This window comes from Podarcis bocagei, assembly GCF_964188305.1.
Source record: "Podarcis bocagei genome assembly, chromosome: 2".
In the NCBI taxonomy this organism is placed as follows: Eukaryota; Metazoa; Chordata; class Lepidosauria; order Squamata; family Lacertidae; genus Podarcis; species Podarcis bocagei.
This window is the reverse complement of record NC_138126.1, coordinates 104,178,662-104,193,377: the sequence shown is the minus strand read 5'-3', so window position 1 is coordinate 104,193,377 and position 14,716 is coordinate 104,178,662. Positions and strand designations below refer to the sequence as shown.

General features: G+C 51.6%; 1 protein-coding gene across 7 annotated transcripts in view; it reads left to right on the top strand.

Annotated features, from left to right (window-relative positions):
* The window catches only part of AATK (apoptosis associated tyrosine kinase), a 90,944-nt gene that overhangs the window by 60,850 nt on the left and 15,378 nt on the right, over positions 1-14,716 (top strand). For 4 of the 7 annotated variants that reach the window (XM_081180839.1, XM_081180837.1, XM_081180835.1 and 1 more), the window contains exons 3-10: positions 1,615-1,758; positions 4,193-4,334; positions 7,408-7,487; positions 8,709-8,827; positions 10,469-10,556; positions 11,781-11,914; positions 13,442-13,526; positions 14,075-14,196. In XM_081180839.1, coding sequence (XP_081036965.1) covers positions 1,615-1,758; positions 4,193-4,334; positions 7,408-7,487; positions 8,709-8,827; positions 10,469-10,556; positions 11,781-11,914; positions 13,442-13,526; positions 14,075-14,196 — 914 coding nt within the window. Of the gene's footprint in view, positions 1-1,248; positions 1,411-1,614; positions 1,759-4,192; positions 4,335-7,407; positions 7,488-8,708; positions 8,828-10,468; positions 10,557-11,780; positions 11,915-13,441; positions 13,527-14,074; positions 14,197-14,716 lie in introns of those variants that run through there. The other 3 variants (XM_081180838.1, XM_081180841.1, XM_081180840.1) reach the window with 2 other exon arrangements.

Here is a 14,716-nt window from a genome sequence, read left to right as displayed (position 1 = left end):
TTCGTACGTGCGACAAAGGAACACTCCTGCAAGTGGGGCGATTTAGTAAATCAGAGCTGTCTTTAAAGCCTCCAGGAAGGGCAGAAGCAGTGGGGATTTTTGGTGGGGCTGAGCTCTGTAGGGAGGAGGGCATTCTCTCGGGAAGCTCCTTTGCACAGTCTGGTGCCGTGCTGTGAGGAGCAGGTAAGAAGAGGCCACGAAATATGAAAAGGCACACAAAGAGAGTAGCAAAAGTCCATAGGTGCCCTTGAAACAACATCAAAGTGTGTTTCAGGTCCGATGGCTCTTCATCAGCAGCAACCAAACAAGTTTTAATGAGGAGATAAGTGTTTGTGCAAACTATCTGCCTTAACACGCTCTTCCGTGCACACCTTTTGCAGGTAAGGGCGCAAACTCCCAAGGCACTTTCCTCTCCCTGACAGCATAAGCTCTGTCGACTTCTAACGGGGAGCTCAATGGTGCAGTAGGCATTTCAGGGTACTGAGATGGCCTAAGACAGGGGTCCCCAAACTAAGGTCCACGGGCTGGATAAGACCCGAGGGACTCGTTTATCCAGCCCGCGGCGAGCCCCACCACTCGCTCTTACCGGCACTGTGCTGTGCAGCTGCCCACTTCTGGGTCGGAGGAGCACCGGAAATAGCTTGTGCGCATGCGCAAGCGTTATTTCCGATGCACATCTGGGTTGGAGGAGGCACATGCACACAAGCTATTTCCGGTGCTCCTCCAACCTGGAAGTGTGCCAGAAATAGCATGTGCACATGCGTATGGGCACACACTCCCCCGCCCTCTGGCCCGCCACGTGATCGGCGCTAGAGACACCGGCCCAAGGTGCGGTAAGTTTGCTGACCCCTGTCCTAAGAGGAAGGATCTCTTTTTTTTTTGCCTCTTGTCTTGAAGGAAATACATGAGTATTTGTTTGTGAGCCACGCATGACATCCCCTTCTTGCCAGAGTAGTGTCAGGGTGTCCCTTCTTAAATTCCCAGGCTGGTTGGCATCCTCGTCCAGTCTTGGCGGTGGCCTGCCCTGGAATGCCCCACGAGGGAGTGGGCAGCGCCAGCCTGACCTCACAGGCACAGAATGTGCTGGAGAAATGTGTTGCTGAGATTCTTGCGGGGGCTCTTGGCAGCCAGGCCGCGGTGCAGCCGTGGGGTGCTGGAATGGAAGCTATGGACAGTCCCGTGGGCTGGCGGCTGTGCAGCACCGGCCAGGTTTTGCCGTGGGAACAATGAGGCGCTTCAGAGGCCCCTACGCTGCCTATATAGGGGGCGCAGGGAGGGTTTGCAAAGCAGCCTCCATGCTTTCCCCGTGGAAATGCTGCGGCAGCGCAAGGGCGTCATGGCACAAGGGTGATGCTCACCCTTTCCTACCTGGTTGCCGGGGCAGCCTTCGGTGGGATAAAGTCCATCCAGGTAACTGGAAGTGGCTTTTGCATGGAGTGAATGGGGAGGTGGGAGATGCTGCGGCCACAAATTGCAGGCGGGATGTGTGTGCATGTGTGGATGGGGAGGCGGGCGCATCGAACTTTGCGTGCTATTGCCGGGGTTGGTGGTGTTGAAGGGCACTTCAGGGAGGGTGCATTTATTAACACTCTTTCTCTGGGCACTCTTGCCTAGAGCTGGAGAAGCGAATCCCGGGAGAAGAGGCTGAGGATGGTTTTGAGGTGTCTGCCCTGCACGGGGGCCAGCACAGTGCCCAAAACAGCCTGTAATGTAGAACTGGGGAACCCTGGGCAGCCCTCCCCCTGCCCCCTGACCAAGGTGAGGCTGCTTCTCCCTCAACTGTATTTATGACTGTGTCTCTCTCACTGGGGGCAGGGTGGAAGGAGCAGAGCAGCCGCCACTGGCCACACAAGCCGAAACAAAAGCAGGGGTACCAGTGTGGGACAACAAGCGTCCGGCCAAGGGCGGGGTGGGCACAATGGGCTGTGTTGCTCTGCATTCAGGTCCCCTGGGGCTTCCTAGCTGTCCCATGCAGAAATAGGACTGGGGGCAGAGGCCTGGAAGCTGTTGCGCCAGCCATTAACCTGCCCCCTAGCCCAGCCTTCTGCCCTCCAGATGCTGTTGGTTCCCAACTCCCATCAGCCCCAGCCAGCATGGCCAAGGGTCAGGGATGCTGGGAGTTGTAGTCCAGCAAAAAGCCAACAAATGGACACCAGGTGGGGAAAGCCAGCCTTAAACCTTTGTCGCTTTGCCTGTGGGACTGAGCTCCATCTCTTGAGTCTGCAGAGAATCCTGGGCAGATGATGCTTTGCCAATTTTTGCTGCTTCTGTCCTGTTCATCAAAGCTTTTCTCGCCAGCTGCACCGCTCATGGAGCGTCTGTGTTTCCAAAGGGAATTGAAAATTGGCTGCCATTAAATGTCCTAGGAGCTGTTGCCCTGGATCCGTGAAACCAAGCTTGAGCTAGCAACCCCCCCCCCAATCATCTCAATTTGTGTTTGTGTGTGTGTAAAGAAAGAGTGCAAGTAAGTGCACTGCTATCTCTGTCACCCCACCCCCTAAGTTTCAGTGTTTGGATCTGGACGGGAGCGGCTGCGCCCTTCACACGGCTCTGGCATGGTTCATGCGTGTGCTCAACGGTGTATGTGGCTGCTTGAAGTTGAATTGCACCTGCACAGTCCCAGATGGCAAGGCTGTTTGCATGAAGCGGCTTCCCCATGCAGCTATCCCCTCTACAAGAACAGGGCATGGCTGAAGCTGTCCCGTCTGAGCGGAGGGAGGTCTGCTTCACACAAGTGGCTGGCTGGCTGGCTGGCTTGCTTGCTTGCTTGCTTGCTTGCTATTTCATAGAGCTGCATTGTGCAACTCCCATTTCAAGCTGTTATACCATAGGGATGAGCCAGGCCTGTTGTGTGCGAAAGGGCTCTATAGGTCTGTGTTACTGGCCAGCGTTTACTCTCCTATTGCTTATGGACACTACAGAGACTCCTAACAGTTACTCCCTCCCCCAGGGAACTCCAGGAATTGTTGTGGGGTGGGAGTGGGGGGTAGCGGAGGAGACGGGAAAAGAATTAGGCAATCTCTAACCGAGAATTCAAAGCAAACTCTTCAAAGGGCATTTCCCCCATTATCTTGGGTTGGCAATTAAAATGGTTAAAGCCAATATTGGTTTTAGTGCAAATTGGGCATATGTATGAGAAGGCTGTGCTTAGTGCTTTTGTTTTTCCATTGTGTGTAGCTCAAGGATGTTTATACATGTATTCCTCCCCTGGCTGTTTATGGGGTGGGGGAATGTGTGTGCCTGTTCCTCCCCACCTGTGTGCTTGCTCCCTTGTAAGCGTACAGAAGAACGCAAGGGAGTTGCCACCCACCACCTGGGTGTATTTTGGAACTAGGAAGCTGCCTTCTACCAGGTTGGGATAAAGAACAATGGCAGTAAATATCCTTAGAATCCAAGACATGAACAATGGCAAGACCCAGAATATGAAAATTGTATTTCATTATTCTTATGAGTAAGGTAAACTACATCAGCGAAGGTACAGAAACACAAAACCAAATGATACAAATCAGAGGAAAGCATGCCAGTAGAGAAAAATCCATTTTGCCTGCTCAATCTTTTTCAATTCTGCTTTCTCAATAGTCAGAATTGACTTTTTATCTACCTGTCTGCTGTCTTCTGAATTATATTATTTAGTTTTGTGTTTCTGTATCTTCCCTGGTGCAGTTTATGTTTTATAGATCACCATTATAATACAGTGGATTTTTTTATATAGCCTGGGCCTTGTAATTGTGTATGCTTCGCTTCACATAATGTTGGACTATTGGTCCATCTGGTTTTTCTCATGCCAGTAGTCTGCATCTTTCCAAAATTCCAGGCAGGCAGCTTTTCCCCTCCTTACCTAGAAATGCCAGAGATTGAACCTGCCACCTTTGGCATGCAGAGCAGGTGCTCTGCTACAGAGCCTCAACTCGCCCCTTATTTATGGGTTCAGTACATGTGTCTGTGCCTCCTCATCTGTGTTTGAGATGGCACCGATGATGACAGTGATGAAGATGTTATAGAAGAGTAATGATTGCTTCACATGCATTATTGCAATAATCCTTACGTGACTGGCATTACGAGTATGATGATGGGGAATGCATGCTTCCACCCTTCCCTTTTCTACATGTGTATAAAAATGTTTCCTTGCCCTGTGCTGGGCTCCTTTTTCTCTCTCCCTATCTGTCTTGCCCACCCCTATCCCCCACCCCAGGAATTTGATAATGCCGAGGGAGAAGAGTATGCTAGTGAATTCTCAGCCCAGGGCTCACCCGCTACCCAGAATGGCCCAGAAGTTTACATTCTGCCTCTCACCGAAGTCTCCTTGCCCATGTCCAGGCAACCTGGGCGCTCAGGTAAGTTGCTGAACCCTCTGCATTTCGGATTTTGTCCACCCTTTCAGTTTTAGCAACGGTGCACACTTGCAACATGCAAAATAAGAGCATGACCTTGGATTTTCACACGGCTAACCAAACCTGGAATCTCCCTCCCCCCCCCCAAAAAAAAAGTGGGCAGAAAACTCCTTCCTTTAACCTTCGTGATTTTGCACTGTTCACTATGGTTGAAAAGGTGTAAAGGGTTGCCTATGTGCACCCTCAAAACAACTAAGTACTGATACATTTATTATGGCACTAACACATTTGTTATGACATACGCTTCCCTTGATTAGAGTGCCGTGATAAATGTGTTAGTCTTTCAAGTCTCTCTTTTGTTTTTGTTGCAAGAGGCTACTAATACAGCAACCACCCTCTGGAAGTTTTCGTCATGCCCATTCAGTGATCTTACATATGAGTTGTTTCCTAGAGGAAGCTGTCACAGGTTTACAGAGAAAAGTGAAGCAGGAGCAGTAGTGGTCACTACTATCGTTACCTGGTGCTTTTTGTAGAGTGACATAAACGAGAAGTCGAGACCCACCCTGCCTCTAGGAGCTTACAGCCTCAAGAGAAGAGGCAGATGCGATCAGAAGAATGTGGACAGTGGAATTACACATCCTTATTATATTTTATTTTATTTTAAAAACTTCTAACCTCAGGCTTAAACATGTGATCTGCTGAAGAGTCGGAAGAAATGCAAAATAGATTAGATGTTATCTTTTGTAGGCATAGGAAGATGCAAAATCTAGAGCTGTGCAGAGCATACAACCAGAATGCCAGATGTTCCGTGCAACACAGAAGCTCTCGTCCTTTTGCCAAAATATGTCAGTCCAAAAAAAAAATACACCTTAAGCTGTTGTATATTCTGTCTCATCCCACCAGGACTTAAGGCAGCAAAAATTGCCCCTAATGAGCAGGCGATCTTAAAGCGGCCAAAACAAGGCAGTATGCTTACGATGGTATGGATCCAAAGGTCACCATAGGGGGATTCAACCTCTGGGGCTCCCCAAGTGTCCGTCCCCCCACCTCCCAGCAAGATCAAAGCTACAAGAGATCCCCTCCGTCTGCAGCCCATTTAGCTCAGCTGTCTGTCATATATTGCAAGGCTCCCCCCCCCCCCACTCGCCTTCTCCTCCACACAATGGATGGTCTCATTCCTGCTGCCCACAGCCCACTTGCAGCTGCTTGGTGGATACTGTGTCTGGGTGGATCAAGTCCTCGTTCCAGTCATGGAGTTCAGTTCCCTTCGCCCACATCTATCCTCTACGATGTAGATGCTTCTGTTGCCACTCACAGCAGCTGCAGCGGGGCGGGGGGGGGGGAGCAGCAGGGTTGGTTTTATGTGCGCAGTGTGTGGATTTGTTTGCAACTTCCTGGGAGCACCTAGCGATGCTGCTTTCTGCCCCTCCAAGGCCCTGCCATACACGAGTTGTTCTTCATCAGAGGCATTTTCACATCTAAAAGAGTCTCTATGCAGTGCGTATTGTATGACGGCACCAGCCAGTTATGTGTTTGGGGGCTTTTGCTTCCCCTGCACCTACTTCAGAATCCTCTGCCTGCTCTCCCCCCCATGGGAAGATACAGTGGTACCTCGGGTTACATACACTTCAGGTTACAGACCCCGCTAACCCAGAAATAGTGCATTCAGGTTAAGAACTTTGCTTCAGGATGAGAACAGAAATCGGGCTCCGGCAGCGCGGCGGCAGCAGGAGGCCCCATTAGCTAAAGTGGTGCTTCAGGTTAAGAACAGTTTCAGGTTAAGAAAGGACCTCTGGAACGAATTAAGTACTTAACCTGAGGTACCACTGTACTCCAAATCCAGCATGGAAAAGCTCTGGTGCAAGAGCGCCAGGTGGAAGTGCCGGGAGCAGAAGTGGCAGCATCTGACCTTCTTTAGTTAAGCACCAAGCAGCCCACGTTTCAGGCGCTGGTGCTTTTTGCCTGTCTCCACACCAGATGCAACACTCTGCTGCTGTTGTTTCATTCCCCCTTTAACTAGTATCTTCCGGATTGTTCCGGCTTCTTAGATGGGCACCCCAGCCAGTGACTCGGCAGTGCCACCTTGTGGGTTTGGGATGGCAGGGCAACCCCCCATTTAGGCCGTGGTGGGGTGGGGTGGGGTGGAGGTGGCAGGGGAGGAAATGGGACACAAAATAGGAATGCAGGGCACTTTTTTCCTAAACAGGATGTGGTACCTGAAAAGCAGGCATTCCGGCCTGGGCATCCAGGCTCCCTCCATAATCAGGCAAGGCGGGGAACAGTGAGACAGGCCATGTCCAAGCCTCAGTGTAGGTGTTTGACCCCCTCAGCAGAAGTCACTCCCTGCTCCTGTGGCCTGAGATCACTTCCTCTCCTCCGCTACCTCTGGAGACAAAGGCCTTTTGGTCCCCAAGTCCCACAGGCCCCGCATTCCTTCCCATGTGACGTGGCGAAGGAATCCAAGGCTTGCTCTGCTGTGTGGGATTGAGCCAGCTAGCTGGACAGCGACTCCCCTCTGCTCTGCCCACACAATTCTTGCCTGGTGCGGCCCTGCTGTGCACTAAATGGGCCCTCAGAGAATGGGTCCAGTGTCCAGATACAGCCATCGCCGCTGGGCGCAACAATAGGGCCTTTGCTTCTCCGTGTGATGGGGAGCAGTGGCGTCTGGCACTGAGGGGGCGAAGGGGTGGCACCGCCTGCTTTTTGGGGGGGAGGGGGACATGGGACTGCCCAGAAGGGTGGACGCGACACAGCTACTTTCTGCTGCCTGGAGGCTTGGAAGTTTGGCTGTCTATAGCAGAAGGCTCCTCCTGCGTATATGTGTTTGAGAGAGAGTCTCACTCACCTTCAGTCCTGGATCTGCCAACGGGGTAGAGATGCAGCAAAGTCACGTAGCCTGGCCTCAGGAGCGGCTGAGGTGTCCGCTTCTCTCTGCGGATCCCCGTGTGCCTGATCCTTTGGGAAGCTTCCTGCCCCAGACCCCGCTCTTCTGCGGAAAGTTAGGATGAGGCAGCAGGCAGGGGACAAGCTGGCAGGGCATGCAGAACTTCAAACCGCTCTGTATGCTCCTTCACAGTGCAGCTGCTCAAATCCAGTGACCTGGGACGCCATAGCCTGCTATACCTCAAGGAAATTGGCCATGGATGGTTTGGCAAGGTAAGCTCCTCACCTGAGACTGATCCCATATTGTTGATTTATGCAACGGGGCCGCGTTGGTGGCAGTGGGGGACAGGGGGAGAGGGAGGAAGGAAGCAGACGCCAAAAGGCATGCCGAATGAAGGGATAACAGCGTCGCTTTTGCTTCCTGTCCCATTATTCCTGCCTTCCTTGGTGTTTCCCTTTTGGCTGCTGCTGGTATGGGAGTAGGACCGGAACAACGTGTTCTAATTCACAGGCTGCAAATAGAGATCTTAATTCTTCATTTCGACCCGGAGGGTGTGGAAATGAGGGGATTCCATTGAAAGGGTGCGAAGAAGTGAGGAGAGAAAGGATGCCCTGGGTTGGGAAGGTGGGAGCAAGGAATAGATTAGGTCTGACACCCCTGTCAAAGACTACAAGTAACAGGCCTTTGTATATTTATTTGTATTGCCTGCCTGCCTGCCTACCTACATTTTGGCATCTGTTTTTTTAAAAATAGTGCCTGCCTCAGTGACCCCAAAGCCAATTCTGAGAGCTGGCCATGGGGTGCCCCTAACTGGACATGGGTTATGTCCAAGGTCCTTGCAAGTGCTGGTGGAGTGTAGAGCAAGGAGAGGCCTCTTTTTCATGTTACATTTTAAACTTAAGTAAGATGCATTGAAAGAGGGAGAAGGCAAGATGTGAAATCTGTTGAAATGTAGTGTGCAATAACTTTAGCTCAGGTCTGGGCCTTTGGGGGGAGGAGAATGTAGGCCTGAGAATGCTGAGCCTGTTCATAGTTTTCCCCGAGTTGCTTTTGTCACTTGGGGAGTTGTCCCATTTGCTCAAGCAGTTGGACACAAACTCACATTGTGATTGCTGAAACAGCATCAGAAACCATGGGTCTGCATACCCCTCGGCTGATGCGTTGGCTCGGTCGAGAGGATGGATGACATGGAAAAGTGCCGGAAAGTAATTTCTGAATTGACACAAAGTGGGGGGTGGGGGAATTGAGAGCAGGGAGGGGAAATAAGTTTCTTACATTCGCTGGAGAATTACAGTGGACCAGAAGCTTAGATTTGAGCCGCAGCTGCATTGGTCACCTGCTAGGCTGCTCACCTGGCATTTTGCAACAGCCTTGCTATCTGACAGATACTGAGAGATAATGGCACTTCCTGGCCCATGCAGTGGCACTGCCCTATGGCAGGAGCCCAAGGTCCCAGTCCAACAGGCTAATGCCCTCTGTCTCTCCCATCCCAGGTGTTCCTCGGTGAGGTGAATGCAGGGCTGAGCAGCACTCAGGTGGTAGTGAAGGAACTCAAAGCCAGTGCCAGTGTTCAAGATCAGATGCAGTTCCTGGAAGAGGCCCAGCCTTACAGGTAAGTTCCCCAGGGCCTTTCTGTAATAAGAAACATTGTGTGCTTGTGGGATTTTCTGTCTCAGGTGTCAAAGTAACTTTGCCAAATTTGGGCACTATGCACTTTGTCCTGGGGAAGTGGCTCCACTTGCTGTTCCACCTGAGGCAGCGGAACGTCTTGGGCCGGCCCTATTGATGACCTTGGCCAGGAGAGAAAGATTATAAGAGGACCCGTGTTAAGTCTTCCCCCGAGCCGGAGTACAAATGTGCTTCTGGAAACCTGCTTGCCTTCTAAATAAATACCACTTTCCCATGGATGCGCCCAGAGAAACTTGACAATGTTAAAGCATAAAACTATATAAGACGATTGTAAGAGCTATTCATTCATTCCCCCCCCCCCACTCTACCATAATTTCCATGCCCAATTGGGAGAACACAGATGAGCCCCCATTGACCCGTTCCCCTTCCTGCAAGTCTCTGCCACTATTCCTGAATGTTGTGGGGGCTCAGTTGCCTGCAGCAGGGAGCTTGCTCTGCTTGACTAGGCTCTCTGTACTATTTAGACCCTGACACATCGCAGTGTTGTTGATGATCAAGAGAGCCCTACCCTTGTATACAACACAATGACCAAAACGAACTACAGACAGTGAGATACACCCTGTAGAATCAACCAACAATGAAAACTAGCAGCAGATTTTGGAACTAAAAAATGTCGAAACCGGCGGCAGAAGTAGTTAAGGCATTACAAATGTAAAATCCTAGTAAAAATGATGACGTCAACTTATTATACAAGACATTTAGACGGAGCTTGACTGATCTCAAATGCTTACTGTATAGCCCAGTTGCCCAAAGGTGTGTGCTTGGGAATTTCTGTTAGCACTGTGCAGGACTTACACCTAAAACGTTTTTCCCCTCTTTCCTGATAACTTCAAAGTATCCTTGCACCTTTCCCCACACACAATTAATCCAGTATAACTAATATTTCCTGGTTTTGTGTCAGTGGCCCCCAAGGCATTAACACACTTGAGGCACCTGAGGAAAATGTAACTCCTTCTAAGCAACCCAATTCTCTGTATCACCTGCCGGGAAAGCTGTTCTGTGTTAAAACGATTTGCAGCGTATACCCCCGGGGCTGGAAGGAAGTCAAAGGGGCTGCCTTTTGGATTCGAGAGGCATTGTCCAGGGGAAGAGGAGGGATGGGACAGTGCTGGGAAAGCGATGAATTACCGTACCGACTCATGAACAAACTCCCCTATTGTTCTTGGCCGTGCTGTGGTGGCTGGCACAGCTTAGGACCCATTTATTCGCGGACAGTACAGGGCTGTGCCATAGGAGCCCCTCTCTGTCCCCGCATGAACCTATTGTGTGAGTTGTTTGGAAAGGATGGGAGAGGAGAGCACACCCTGGAGCAAATCTCTCTTTCTCAGCTAACCCACTTGGGGCTTCACCTGTAGGCCCAGCCTGCTCCTTCTTGGCTGTCCTGGTCCCAGTGGCTTCCCTAAGGATCCTCCCATCGCCTTGCTCCCTGAGTCTCCGTTTCCTTTGATCTGCAGTGCTGCTGATGCAATTCCCTGCCTGGACTCTTTCCTTTCCTTATTCCCCCTCCCCTTTCAGTCCCATTTCATTCTCCTGCTGTCTCTCCTGCTTTCCCCCTGTTTCACAGGGCACTCCAGCATACCAATCTCCTGCAGTGCCTGGCCCAGTGTGCAGAAGTGACGCCCTACCTGCTGGTGATGGAGTTCTGCCCATTGGTGAGTCATTGCTAGAGGGGAGTTGCACGCTTCCTCTCCACCCCCCCCCATCCCCACAAAATCCCTGCTGCTGTGGGCCTCCCCTGAGCTTGGGGGGACAGGTAAGCAACAAGACTGTGGCTGGCCGAGAGCCAAATCCTTGTTTGGGTTCATACCGTATCTCCTCTCCCGACTCTCGCTTGGATGACGTGAAACCATTTGCTCGCTTCCAGAGGTTTTTTCCCCCCTGCTGTTGCGTTCTTTGGGGGAATCTGTGGCTCTCTGGGTAATGTTGAACTCCAGTTCCCATCATCCCTAATGGTCAGGAATGATGGGAGTTTGCCGTTCAATAACATCCGGAAGGACACAAGGTTCTATATACCAAGGTGTATGTACTTTCTCCAAAATATGCTTTGTTTTACCTAGTTTGATGGAAGGGACGTGGGTGGCGCTGTGGGTTAAACCACAGAGCCTAGGACTTGCCGATCAGAAGGTCGGTGGTTCGAATCCCCGCAACGGGGTGAGCTCCCGTTGCTCAGTCCCTGCTCCTGCCAACCTAGCAGTTTGAAAGCACATCAAAGTGCAAGTAGATAAATAGGTACCGCTCTGGTGGGAAGGTAAACGGCATTTCCGTGCGCTGTCCTGGTTCGCCAGAAGCGGCTTTGTCATGCTGGTCACATGACCCGGAAGCTGTACGCCGGCACCCTCGGCCAATAAAGCGAGATGAGCGCCGCAACCCCAGAGTTGGCCACGACTGGACCTAATGGTCAGGTGTCCCTTTACCTTTACCTAGTTTGATGGTGGGTGGATGCTCCTACTTTAGATACAGGGCTTGACTGAGAGACCATTGCATCTTTGAATTCTGTGATGTATTTTTTCCTCTGTGGGATACTGGCAGTTTAGTGTAGGGCTGGGGAAACCTCTTCCCTGCTCCTGCCACCCAGATGTTGCTGGACTCACTCCTGTCCACCCCTGGTCCATTGGTCATGCTGGCTTGAGCTGATGGGAATTGGAGTCCACCAGCATCTGGAGGGCCACAGACTTCCCTATCCCTGGGTTTGGTGCACATGACTCTCCCTCACCTCGGGCCTTCTTTGGGGCTTGGCTCCCACCCCCTTGGCTGCATTGCAGAGATGCTTTCTCTCTCTTGTTCTCCTCCAACCCACCCATTGAGACCGCACAAGAAAGGTCTGTAGGCAGTGGTGCCCATGGGTAATGTTGTTGCTGCTGCTGCCACCCTGACAGGGTGACCTGAAGGGCTACCTGCGGAGCTGCCATGCGGCCGAGGCACTGGCACCGGACCCTCTCACCTTGCAACGTATGGCCTGCGAGGTGTCCTGCGGCCTGCTGCATCTTCACCGCAACAACTACGTGCACAGGTGAGTCAGAGTTCCTGTCTTGTTCCTTTGCCACACTTTCACATGGGAGTGTGTGGAGTTGGGGTGGGGAAGAATCCTGGGAAAGGGGCCCAGTTCTTCATTGGGGTTGACAGGGGAGCACCAGCAGTATCAGTAAAGCGCTAAGCCCAAAATGCAGCAGGAAATAAAATGGGATGTGCACGCAGTGGTTCACAGAGCAGCGGGTGTCACTGTCAAAGCCACCCTGTGGAAGTTGCTGTATTCCATGCCAGACCATTGGTCCATATAGCTCAGTTTTGTCTACACCAGTGTTTCCCAAACTTGGGTCTCCAGGTGGTTTTTTTTGGACTACAACTCCCATCATCCCTAGCTAGCAGGATCTGTGGTCAGGGATGGTGGGCATTGTAGTCCAAAAACCAGCTGGACTGGAGACCCAAGTTTAGGGAAAACTGGTCTACACTGACTGGCAGCAGCTCTTTGCCATTTTAGACAGGAGTATTTCCCAGCCCTACTTAGGAGGACTGAACTTGGAATCTGCTGCACCCAATTCCACCACTGATGATCTCTTTCCATATGACGGTGTTGCCATGTTTATGAATGCAGCATGAGGTGGGGTGTTTGGTTCCTGGTGGCTGGAGGTGGAGGTGGTGATGATCCACAGAAGCAGAGATGAGGCTTTCATTTCCACTTTTGGATTTTCTGAAGGGTTCATGGGCTGAGAAATGGGAAGCCTTGGGTTCATGGGGTGGAAGTTTTGGCCTAAGGGAGAAAGTGAGTCCTAAGGTCCTGTGAGTGAAGTTATGTGGACTTATGGCCAGTGTGTGCCAGGTATGGCATGCGTCGCTTGATGGCTTTGTCCTGCAACGGCGTTCTTGTCTTCTTCCTGTTTGCCCTTCCTGGAAACGTGGGGCTCCAGCATGCAACTTGCACTCCAGGAAGAAACCATCCTGCTGTGGATACCCTTCTGCAGATCCTGATCTCCTCCCGTCACCCTGCTCTTCCTCCCCAACAATATCCTGGTGCTGAGTGAGTGGCACTCAAGAGACTCCAGCATCAGTGATTTTGTTGAAGAGGCTGAGCTCCGCCATCTTCTGAGGATGGGAGTCCTCCTTTTGGGGAAGTGCACTGAGCTACAAACTGGCTGAATTTTGCCTCTGCCATGATCTCACTTCGTGGTCAAAGATACAGCTTTGCTGTAGGGACATTGTTGGGGAATCAAGAGGGGGGCAAGCAGTTGACCGTGAGTTCAGACTGCTGTCGGTGATGCTCAGACTGCATCTTTCTCTGTGGAGTTGACTCTTGGTGCATTTCAGTGGATAGTCAACCAGTGGCCAGCCACAGATTCATTATTGGTCTTGGTGAGCTAAGCAAACCCGATGAGGGCATATTTGGGACCTTGCCCTGGAACATCTGGTCAGCCCTTTCCCACTTCCCGGCCCCATAGCTCCTGTGGGCCTGATCTGGGTCACAATGCATGGGCTCCCTTGGCCGGCCCGTCGCTTCACGCCTTCCGCTGTGTAATCTTCGCTGGGCGTTTCTTTTGTCTAGTGACCTGGCGCTGCGGAACTGCTTACTCACGGCTGACCTGACAGTCAAAATCGGCGACTACGGCCTCTCTCACTGCAAATACAAAGTAAGTCTGCTTTGGGGGCGGGAGCCGGACAGGGAGCACAAGCCAGTGTTGATGGTGGGGTTTGTGTTCAGGGCCCCCGCAAGGCTGATGGCGGGAGCAGCCTTCTTGGGGATGAGGGGCAACTTGGCTCTCTTGAGTGCAAACATTTTAAGGGGAGAAAAGGCAGGAGGGACAAGTGGTTGGCAAACAGGACTGTGCCTGCTTCACCGGGGCATGACTGTACGCAGGGACCTGCCAACATAAATCTGGAGGCAGGCTGGGAAGTGGGGATTGCGATTCTCCCAGCAACAGTGTGAACATGTCTAAGGGATAGGGAGAGGTGGGGGACAGGCTTAGTGGAGACAGACCTATTCTCCATCACCAGCGGTTCTTGGGTGGAGTAGACTAGGCCACCTTTAGCATAGAATAGGAAGGGACTTGAAGGCTCATCTTGTCCCAAGACCCTGCAACGCAGGAATCTCAGCTGAAGCATCCACAACAGGTCGCGATTGCTGTTTCTGTTGGTGCCGGTTTGACGTTGTCTTGCTTTGCCCCTGCATGCCTGGCAGGATGACTACTTTGTGACGGCTGACCAACTGTGGGTACCCTTGCGCTGGGTGGCGCCTGAACTCATCGACGAGGTGCATGGCAACCTGCTTATTGTTGACCAGACCAAGACCAGCAATATCTGGTAAGAAAATCAGGGGTGGTACGGGTGGGAAGGAGCTGTTCCTGGGGTGTGTGACCTTGGGAGGGTGGGATAGCAGCAACGTGAACCCTTAGGCCAGATTTGGGAAGGGGGGCAGTGATTTTACTGAGCCAGGTAAACATCTCATCACTAAGTAATATTTTACAGTGGCTGTGATCCAAGTTTTATTTTGGTAGCCCCACAAGCCAGCAGGCAACTCTCTGGCTTAGGTTACATTTTGCTCGAAAACAACCTTTGGCCAGGAAAACTGTGATTACAGTGCAACATGGGATATGCCTGCTGAGTTTGCTCCTCCTGTGTGATGTGCACCTTGGTAAATCTCCCTGCTGGGCTACTGTAGCACATTCTACATGGGACGACTACTGAAGGCGCAACTGGTCCAGAATGCAGCAGCCAGAATAATTTCTCTTGGTAGCTACAAGGAGCGCGTATTTGGTTTTATTGGCTGGTGTAATTGTTTGGGTTCCTTTCACTTTATTTCCCCCTTCCCACAGTTTTACCT